The following is a 10942-nucleotide window of genomic DNA, read 5'->3' on the forward strand; positions in this document are numbered from 1 at the left end:
AAAGATCTTAACAGATTATGGAGAATCTTGCTGGTTGAGAGTTCCAGAAGATGAAAATGGAACATACTACTCAGCATTGACCTGTACCCAGCAATTGTAGAGTAAGAAAGTCTCTTGTTTCTCCTTAAAAATAGCAAGAAGTCTGCTATTTTCGCAACTGTCAGGAGCGAAATACAATGTCCTTGTTTCCAGCACCATCCAAGATATTGCCCACCTGGCCTGGTATAACTTCCTGGTTGAATTCCTTAAGAAGGACAGTTGTCTAGCCACTGCTTTATAGAGTCGCGCATGACGGGCCACTCGCTGGACAGTCTCCACACAGCTAGCTTCAGCACGCGGAAGTTCCGGTGGAAGTAGTGGAAGCACGCCTGTTTGAGTAAATCTCTCCTCTCTGGGAGGACTACCGGAACTTCTGCCAACAGGTCCAGGAGGTCCAGAAACCAAGGTATCTGAGCCAGAATCAGCAGATCAGGGTCATTTGAGTGTTCTTGCAGATCCTGAGTTTTGCTAGCACTTCCTGTATCATCCCGAAGGAGGAAATGCATAAACTTGTAAGTTGTCCCATGGGTGCAACATTGCGTCTGTCCCACAGGACATGGGATCCGCTACAGGGGAGAAGTAAACTGGAAGGTGATGGTTCATCCTGGTGGCGAATAGGTCCAACGTCGCTGGCCATCTCTTGAGCAGCAGTTGCACCTCGTCTTGCACTAAAGTCCATTCCCTCCGAGAACTTCCTGAGACCGACTCAGAATTGGGGAATGAGCGAAACTGTGTGTTCTTCACACCAGCGGAGAACTCTCTGTGCTACATCATTCAACGCCTGTGATCTTGTTCCCTCCCTCCTTCCTGAGATACGATACTACTGTAACGGTGTCGCAGAACAATGCTAAGGTCTTGTTGCTTACCTGTTCTGCAAAGCATCTTGGAGCCTCCTCGACTGCTCTTAATTCCCTGTAATTTATGGACTCCTCTCGATTCAGATCCCTCCAAAGACCATGATCCTGAGATTCCTCCAGGGTTACACCCCAACCCTGATCTGAGGCATCTGTGTACAGATGTACGCCTGGAAGGGGGGGGTCCAATCTTACGCCGGTGGTCAGATGATGTTCTTCTGACCACCACCAAAGATCCTTCAGGCAAGAATCATCCCAGATTATTGATGCGTTCTCTTCTCGAAAGTCCCAGCGATTCCTGAGACACACCTGCAGAGAACGCATCAGGAGAAGAGACCCTGGAACAAGAAGGGATAGGGAGGCCATCTGGCCCAGCAGTCTTTTCCATAAACTCACACGTTGAACTTTGTTTGACATGAAAGTTTCCGGCTGGCTTAAAGTCATTAGAACCCGCTCCTCTGTCGGGAAAGCCCTAAAAAAGCGCGTTTGAATCATCATTCCCAGGTATGTCTTTACTTGTCTTGGAAATAGAGAACTCTTGTCGAAATTGATTCTTATGCCTAACTCCTGGCATAAGTTCAAAAGAAAATCTCTCGCCTACAGAGCCTCGCCTTCTGACAAAGCTTGAACCAGCCAGTCGTCGAGGTATCTTCTTATTTAGAATCCCCGATGATGCATGATGTCTGAAACAGGAGACATCACCCTCGTGAATACCTGAGGTGCTGTGGTCAGACCGAAGCAGAGGACTTTGAACCGAAACGTTCCAGTTGGACCCGAGAAATGACGGAACTTCCGAGGTTCCTGATGAATCGGAACCTGGAGATAAGTGTCCTTGAGGTCCACTGAAATCATTCAATCTTCCCTCCAGACCGACCGCACTACCGACTGGGAAGTTTCCACATGAAACTTCGTCGAGGTTACAAACTTGTTGAGACCTGAGAGGTCTATGATAGGTCTCCAAGATCCTCCCACTTTGGGGCTACGATGATCTGGCTGTAGAACCCCGGAGAAGGGGGAGCGGGCTCTATGGCTCCCTTCTCTAAAAGGGCTCAGATCTTTGCTGTCAAAGCTAACCCCCCCTGATGGAAGAGGGGTAGTAACTGGGAAGATGTACTGGTGAGTTGGACAGCGGATGACGAGAGTGAAAAGGGACTCTGTAACCCTTCCTTAAGACCTCCACTACCCAACTCTCCGCACCCCAATCCTTCCAGATGTCCCAGAACGGGGCAAGGCAACCTCCTACCGGTGCAAGCAAAGGGAATGTCTCCTATTTTCAAAAATCCTTCTTACGATTGGAAGGTTTCGGATCCGAGGCAGAACTGGAAAGCTTGGAAGCAAATCGTATTCCCTTAGGAGAACTTCCCGGCGACTTAGAGCGAGAGCGCTTCAAAGGAGAAGACATTTTAGTCCCCTTTGGGGATCTCGCACTCTGTGCTGCAACCCTAATCATTGCCTGCAGCGACTCCATTGCAGAAGTAAATGACAAAGTTGACCATCGCAACATGTCTTCTTCTCTGAACAAACTGCTACTGAGTGCCATTGGAGCCCTCAGCAGTGCCCTCTTATGGATGTCAGGAAAATGAGGAGGTGGGTGGTTCAGATAAGGAAGCTCCTCTTCTTCCCTAAGAACGTAGTACATCCTGCAGAAATGTTTGCCTGGTGTGCAAGCCCCGTGGAAACCGAGGTTGTCGAAAAGAGTTGGGCCAGACAAGTATAACCATCCTGTTTGAGGAACCCCATCAGACCGGGTAACATCCACATAGTGTGTGATAATGCCTCCACCTGGTTGTGGAAGGTGTCTTCTAAGATACTGGCTTCTCTGGCCGAGATAGATACAAGACGGTTCAATGATGGAACCCGACATAGGACAGCCTCTACCGACTCGTTCAGCGGACCCTAACACCTGCAGAAGGGTTACCCGCGACCCTATAAAAGCCCTTCTGAATAGGAAGCAAGGCTGAATCCTGCTTACCCGATCCTATCATTCATGCCGACCTATTGTCAGCCTCTCTCAAAGCCTGCTCAACCCTGCCAAACCAGACTAGATTCTTTGGTGACTGTTACCACCGGCTTCATTGCATAAAGCGACTCGAACATTGCTTGGTTATGCTGTATCAGCTCCTCCAGAGCCTTGGACTGTGGATACACCAAGTAGATAAGTCCAACACCCACTCCTGAGAGCAGAGAGACCGCAACACCCGCACCCTGTAAACCCGGATGTAGCAGGGTCACATGAGACTGGGGATCCAGAACAGAAGGCCCCCCTACTTAAAGAAGAAGAGGGACAGGGTCCCTGATTACCCAAAATCAAATCCAAACCTACATAGACCGCCTTAGCCGGAGGGACAGAGGAACCTGTCGGAAAAGTTGAGAAAGGAGGAACTGAAGGAAGAAGAAAGGAAAATGCCACACTCGGAGTTACCCTGGAGCTCCTGTTGACGATGTTGGGCAGGTACAGAATGTTCCAGCTGGTCCCAAACTCGAAAGGGTTTCGAAGGGAAGATTATGAGGTACTGAACCCAAAGAAACAGGAGAAGACGAAACACCAGACATCTTAGGTACTGGAGGAATTGTGGAAACTATTGGAACCGCAGAATTAAATGCTGCGGTAAGAGCGCCGCCAACTGCAGCAGCAACTAGATCAGAAGCCTGCGATGGTACAGGATTCGCCACAGATGGCACTGAAGACAAACCCGCTGATGGCATAGATGCCAGATGAACTACCAAAACACCCGGAATGTCCCCCGAAAGGTGGCCCGAAAGGGAAGGTTGAGAAAGAGTAGCAGAAGAAGGTTTGGAAGCTGTAGAGGATAGGGAGAAATCTGAGGTTACAGAAGAGGACATAGATTTTAGAGAAAGAAAATATACAGATTCTGGTCCTCCCTGATAACCTTGCAATACATCATTTGTGAATTCTGGGAAATTCTTCATTATATGATCATGGATATTCGAATACACTATATTAAAACTGTCTGACCAATGACTATACCCTTTGGAAAGACCCAATAAATTAGCATTATACAGTATTCTGCTACATTTAATGTCCAATCAAATGAACCATCACCAACCAATGAAAATTTATCCCCAGAAGGAAAAGGAACTCTCGAAGAGGAAGGGAAATCCTCCGACCTTCCTGAACCTGGCAAACTTACTACTAAATCTACATCCTCCTCAACCAATTTAGCAACATTTTGTTGCAAGGAGACTGCAGCCCGAAAAAGAATAGCTGCTGGATCTAACAGAGATCCCGGAGCCTTAATTACACCTGTCCCCGAAGACTGCACCTTCAACTTCTCTCCTACAGTACACTCTTTGCTACCTCGCTATCCCTATTCGTCTGTGTCAATCCTATCTCTAAATTTACCTCTGGACTTACACTATCCAAAGAAAGGGGGAAATCTGCTGCTAACACTGCCTGCTTCGCACCGGGGGGGCCGGCAGATCCTACCTTCGAGGTTTGCGGTTCTCCATAACCCCCAGCACCCGTTAGGGCTGGTTCTGGAACAGGCAGGGGAGCTGAAAAAGAATGGTTAGTTTCTATTTCCCTATTACCTATATTTTGCTCTTTGAATTCTGATAACTTAGTCATAAAACTAGAAAATAAATTTGTCATGCTAACTGATAATTTATCTTCCAACTTCCTGAATAACTTCGATTCTATAGCTTCTTTATCTAGACTCCGAGTTTCTACAGCTGGTTCCCTATGTTTCCTCTTGGAAGATAGAGATTTTCTATGCTAAACATAATCCTCCATCTGATCTTTTGACCATGACCTACATTCGTCACATCTCAAAGTTAAGCTACCTTGCATCTTCCTACAAGCTATACAAACTGAATGTCTATCATGTTTGAGGGCCCTCGTCCTCTGTTTGCAAGCCGTGTACGATCGGTGAGTTGCAGCGTCTCCAGCAGTAGTGGTGTTGGTCACAGTAGCTGCGAGTCCAAAACGAGCCATAGTCCAGACAGGAGAGAAAAATCCAATGCCACGCGACAGAACAATCCAGGAGAAAAAGGCAAAAAACAGGTCAAAGTCATCATCCAATATCAATAAAGTTAGTATACGGGGATCTGGCTAACAACCAAAAGTTCACCTGAAGCAGGAAACATCTAAGCAGCACGGCGAACAGAAAGCAATTGAGGAACCCGGTCTCGCGCGGCTGGAGCTTGCAGCAGCGTTGCCAACGGTGTCTCAGGTAACTCATCTTGACAAGATTTCTTGTAAGCGTTGGTAACGCTGACAGTTAATTACCCAATTGGTGGGTAAAAGTTACGGGGATATAGTTCGGGCTGGTGGGTAACCAGGGCTAATTCAGGTGTTCAGGGAGGGTACAGTATTGCAATATACACAGATAACCTGTGCTGACTGCAAAATTTCTTAATAAAATTAGTAGCAAATCAATCTAGGTTTAGAGAAATTGTTTTGACTTACTTCCTAAGATTGTTGAATTAACCATTGTTCTCACTCCATACCTCTTCAATAACTTAAAAGTTCCCAAGAGGGGAAAAAACCATGACAACATCTTTAAAGTAAGGATAAGCAGTGACAAAACACAAACATGCTCTACAGTCTCACCTAAGGAGACCTCTGCACAAGAGACTATACAGTACCTGGAGAGAGAGAGAGAGAGAGAGAGAGAGAGAGAGAGAGAGAGAGAGAGAGAGAGAGAGAGAGAGAGAGAGAGAGAGAGAGAGAGACCCAAAATGATTCAACAGTATCGAAGGCAGAGAAATCCCCTTTAAAGAAATGTGAATACCCTTTAGCCTTCCTCTACTGCTCAGAACCTTTCTATTATGGAGCATAACCAGCACACTCCTCACATGACCTACCACTGCAGAACAACAAACAGGTTACATTAACACCAACATAAAGCAACTAAACCACCACTCACATCCTTCACTTTTCTTGTTTAAAACCATGCTGAACAAAAAACACAAATATCAAACATACAATAAATTAGATAAAAAAAAAGTTAAAACCTCATTCTCTGTTAGAGCCCAGCAAGATGTTTAAATGCGGCAGACGAAAACGTCCTGGATTACAGCAAGTGAGTATGTTTTCCCCCCACCACAACTCCCCTGCCTACCTCCAATAACAGTAATCACTTTTTATCAAACTTAAACAATCATTTCCAGCTCATGCTGAGAAGTACTCTCTTTGTGCTTTGTATTTCCATAGGAATAACTAAATCACCTAAAAAATCAAGGACAAAACACCTGCCTTTCTCAAAAAAGTCATGTTTTTCTACCTTGACTGACAAGTTGATACTTTACATGAGTTGCTACCCTTTTTATGTGCTCTAGAATGTTGTTCTAGTATATGATGTTATCATGTCCATGAAAAATCGCCTTTCTTTTTATCTTGATTTCCATCAACTGATCTATAATGCACCACTAGACATCACCAACATGGGTAACAGGTGGAGGAACATTTTTTCTAATCCAAGAGATACTGAGTGTTTCACTGTTGGTTAGCTGTGTGTTATCTATGGGCAGTGTTGGCCCTTCATTAACATTTGACTACACACACAACCCTATCCCAACCTTGCAAGTTTGTGAAGACTATTTTGCCTCCTAATACAATCTCTTCAAAATGTAAAATTAAGACCATTAGGTGTTTCTGGTCAAAACTATAATTTAGCAGAAATTACATGCATCTAACCAATTTCAATGTGTACAAGCTCTGCATATAACCAGCCTACTTAGGAGGTAAGTTATTTTAAATGTGAAATAGGCTATGGTATTCCTAACAGTTTTTAATGTGACTTTGACCACTTCCATGGGGAAACATCATCATACTTGCATATACTGTATTTAGATTTTGGATATGACTACCTTCAGGTGTCAAGTGCAGAAATGAAATGGGAGTTTCTGATAGTTTTTGCACGTGGTCCCATAGTATACATTGGGTTAAGGAGGGGGTTCATGGGGGACAAAACCCAAGGCAAAGTAAGTACCCAGTGCCCTAGATCAGGTTAAGTTAGGAAACATTTAAAATTAAATTCATCCGTCTCTGCTATACACTATTTTCCCACTTTATAGATTTCTGGGTGATTGTTACTATTGACATACATGAGTTATTCACTTTTTTAATGGATTATGCTGTGATTCATGTATGGTATCTCCCATCCTTCTGATCCAGTTTCCCAAAGTTTAAAGAATGAATGAAAAGTGACATTTATGCTATATAGCCAAGCACTTGGGAACTTATACCCAATGAGCACTTGAGACAGTGAAAAGAAGCAGTAAAAGGCTATGAAGTGGGTGCAGCTTGGGATGAAGGGCTGCAGCAAAAACCTGCCTACAATTTTATGTGTATGACATTTAACCCAGCCTAGGGTTAATGAAGGTGTTTATCATTTTCATTTCCCCTTTATTGATTTAATGGAAAAATTCTATAACTGATATATTTTCATCTTCAACGTAACATTTGGCAAAAATTATACTGCTGAAAATACAGGAAAAGAGCTGTTTGACTTCCTTATTTTGCATGTTTAAAAAACACTAGTTTATACTGGCCTATGCAATGGTGAACTTTTTTCTTTGAACCCCAGTGAAATATCATCCGCTAAAGTCTCTAATTTTTTGTTACTTTAAATGATTAATAGCTATAATAAAATGAGCTTAATGACCATATGCCACATTTTTTTCAAACATATAGGTGCTTTCATCATACCACCAATGCACAGTGTACTGTATATCATTTAAAAACATTTAGGACTGATTGGAGACCAAGGGATATATGCTAAATGATCTTAGTAGGACCCAAATTCTTCATATATCAAGGGGGGGGGGCAAAACCTCTGCCAACATCAAGTCAAGGCACAAAGTCCTGTGTCAGGTTAGGTTACTGGAAAGTTTATTTATATTATGTTTTTTTGAGTTTTTACCAGAATACATACTTATACCCTATGGTCTGCAGTGGCTCTCATATTTAGGCTATTTCATAAAAGATAATTTTTTGTGGCAGTATATCTGGCTAATAAATAAGTAAATCATTGAAAATCATTTCTTTTTGCACACACCTCACTACGGCAATGTTCTCCAGGAGTAAGCTCAGAAAAAACTAGAGCAAATCAAATTGCAATACTAAGTTTCTTCACACACTGACGACTGGTCCATCTGAATTGCCATGATGGGTAAACCTACCCTAAGGGTCCTTTACCTACCTATCCTGCTCCTAAGGTAAGAACAGACTAGTTACCTTATGCCTTGCATAGCCTACCGCAGGCTTATGAAGATGGCAGCCTCGGAGAGACACTGACAGACTGAAGTGAAATTACGAGAGTAGACTGCGTCCGGAGTCTTGCACACCTGAGCGACAGGTGACCGTAGGCCCACCACGGGACCCTAATGAGAAATTCAATGGGTAAATTCTTACCTTTAGTAATTCTGAGTTGGGCCGCGGAAGCTCTCTTCTGTGTTCCCTGTTTCGGTGCTTCGCTTCCATCTTTCTTCTGGTTTTTCATGGAAAATAACTTGATCATGATTCCAAAGTTTTTTTTTCACAACTAACACAACAAACAGCAAATATTGGAGCAGTTTTGTGGCCACATTTAATTCACAAATCGGTGGATAACTTAGCTCTCCAAGGACTGATGGTTTGTTGTGGTGGGTCTTTCCATTGAGAGGTGACTGCCTATGACTGGCCGCCATCTAGAATCAAGGCAGATCTACACGAAAACCCTAATTAACACTTAAGTTTGAAGCTCCCAAAGAATCTATAAACCACAGACCATAAGATTTCAATGAGATACTTTCATGAGACAGTTCACCCTTTGTTGTTCAGTTCATCTACAAATAAAGAATTACTTGCTAAATTACAGTATCTCTTTGATATCAATATAGTGTCATGGAGTAAAGTGTCAGATAAAATGGTTAATTGCAGAACTATATTAAAAATAATACCTTACTTTAGTGTAGGTTAACTTTATAAATCAGTCCGTTCCTACAGTCAGTGATCCAATATCTGTTTTGACCAAGGTGTGAATTCAGGTGCTATCTGTCACAAAAAGATGTACAATTTACGACAACATGTTCTTATTCTTATCCAAGGCATATTTTCAAATGATTATTAAGCATCATCATGGATCCAGGAAGAGATGCTCTGCCCCCTTCAAGGTTAAGGTGATTGTCCTGTCCCTGAAGTGAGTGAAATCACACAGAATTTGCTCACAGATAAAATCGATATATATATATATATATATATATATATATATATATATATATATATATATATATATATATATATATATATATATATATATATATATATATAATGTATACATATGTATATATACATACTGTATATATTTATATACAACATATATAATGTATGTATATTAAGCACTCATCATCGTAACATAATGCTTGTTTTTAGAATTAATTGATATTCAATTCCCTTTACATTAAATCTGTTGTGTATTTTGTGCCTAAAATAAACATTGTGGAGAGATAAATAGACTAGGGCAAACTTTATTAATTAACACTTACCATCCGACAGTGCCTCATACTTTCAAAAATTAAAATCTTTCTCTTTTTTTTATTCGTGTATGAAATAAAACGTTAAAGCAGTACGCATAACTTACGAGACAGATAGGGAGAACGAGAACATAATTCTGACTCCTGGAATGCATCAGTGGTTTCACAGGAATTCGTCACTAGCTCATAATTATTGATCTTCAGTTTACTCTTCAAGGCAACCCGTGTGTGTGTGTGTGTGTGTGTGTGTGTGTGTGTGCGTGTGTGTGGAATGTAATCACATTTGCAAAGCCGTTGAAACATCTTCACGAACTCTAAGAGTGCCTCTGATAAAATACAATATTGATCGATAACTCAGAATTACTGAAAATAAAAAAAAAAAAAAATAGCTGTCAGGTCGTCAACCAGACGCAAAAGCCATGAATGAAATAACACTGATTGTATTTAATCTACTAGGTGCTCAGTGTTCAGCTTAACAAAATGCATGATGAGGTTATTATTATTATTATTATTATTATTATTTATTATTATTATTATTATTATTATTATTATTATTATTATTATTATTATTATTAATTCCATATTCATATGGAACAAGCCCACAGGGACTGATGACTTGAAATTCAAGCTTCCCAGGATTATGGTATTCATTCGAAAGATTAGGGTAAATGATGAAGACTGAAACACAGACCTTTAAATACTGAGTTAGACTTACTTTAGTAAGTTAGAAACTTGATGTGGATTCTAGTATCACTTCCTCTTTGGGGCAAGGTACAGAACGTGTAAGTACTGCAGGAGTAATACTGCAAATCCATCAAACATAGCTACTTGTGGTGTGATTGCGCACCTTATGGCAAGTTCCTACCATGGGAACATTACGCACCATTCCAGTGAAAGTATCTTCATTGTGCATGCTTTATAGGCGCCAGTGGTGAGAGACTGTCCCCGGAATGGATAACTGAAAGTCTAATCAGACACATTGCCAGATTTTTTTTTATTATAAGGAAAAAAGGGGACCAGGGTGAAGCTGAAATAGTTGGACAGCCAAGTGAGAGGAGACAAGCCGAAATAGGTGAAGAATAAAAAAACAGAAAGTATTGCAGCTAGGCGTCGATGGGATTTAGCCAAAATCTTTAGTAGCATTTACAGTGCGCTAAGTTCCTTCTACTAAGCTGAACATTGTTCCTCTTTCAGTGCATGTATGCTATTATCATGATTGGCGTCTATGTTAGTGGTTTTAGCAGAAGTCACATGCCTATGCTATAACTGTCAATAATTCCCAACACTCTCTCTCTCTCTCTCTCTCTCTCTCTCTCTCTCTCTCTCTCTCTCTCTCTCTCTCTCTCTCTCTCTCTCTCTCTCTCTCTCTCTCTCTCTCTGGCACTGTTTTTGACTGCTGAATGTTACTGTAGTCCTACAATCTTTACCTTGGAAAAGGCTCCTTTGCACATGTCATCGTCTTTTCACTGAGACTCTTTAGTACCTCCCTGAATCTCTAACCTTGGATGTCTCCTTCTCATGGTTCATAATTGGTTCTGGACTTCAGGTTCCTCTTAGCTGACTCCACGACT

The 10942-nt window shown here is 41.9% G+C and overlaps 1 protein-coding gene across 1 annotated transcript in view; it reads right to left on the bottom strand.

Annotated features, from left to right (window-relative positions):
- The window catches only part of UbcE2M (NEDD8-conjugating enzyme UbcE2M), a 65752-nt gene extending 57183 nt beyond the window's left edge, over positions 1 to 8569 (bottom strand). The window contains exon 1 of the mRNA XM_067085520.1: positions 8272 to 8569. Coding sequence (XP_066941621.1) covers positions 8272 to 8377 — 106 coding nt within the window. The 5' untranslated portion in view covers positions 8378 to 8569. The remainder of the gene's footprint in view (positions 1 to 8271) is intronic.
- Between the last annotated feature and the right edge of the window lie 2373 nt (positions 8570 to 10942).

This window comes from Macrobrachium rosenbergii, chromosome 42, assembly GCF_040412425.1.
Source record: "Macrobrachium rosenbergii isolate ZJJX-2024 chromosome 42, ASM4041242v1, whole genome shotgun sequence".
Lineage (NCBI taxonomy): Eukaryota > Metazoa > Arthropoda > Malacostraca > Decapoda > Palaemonidae > Macrobrachium > Macrobrachium rosenbergii.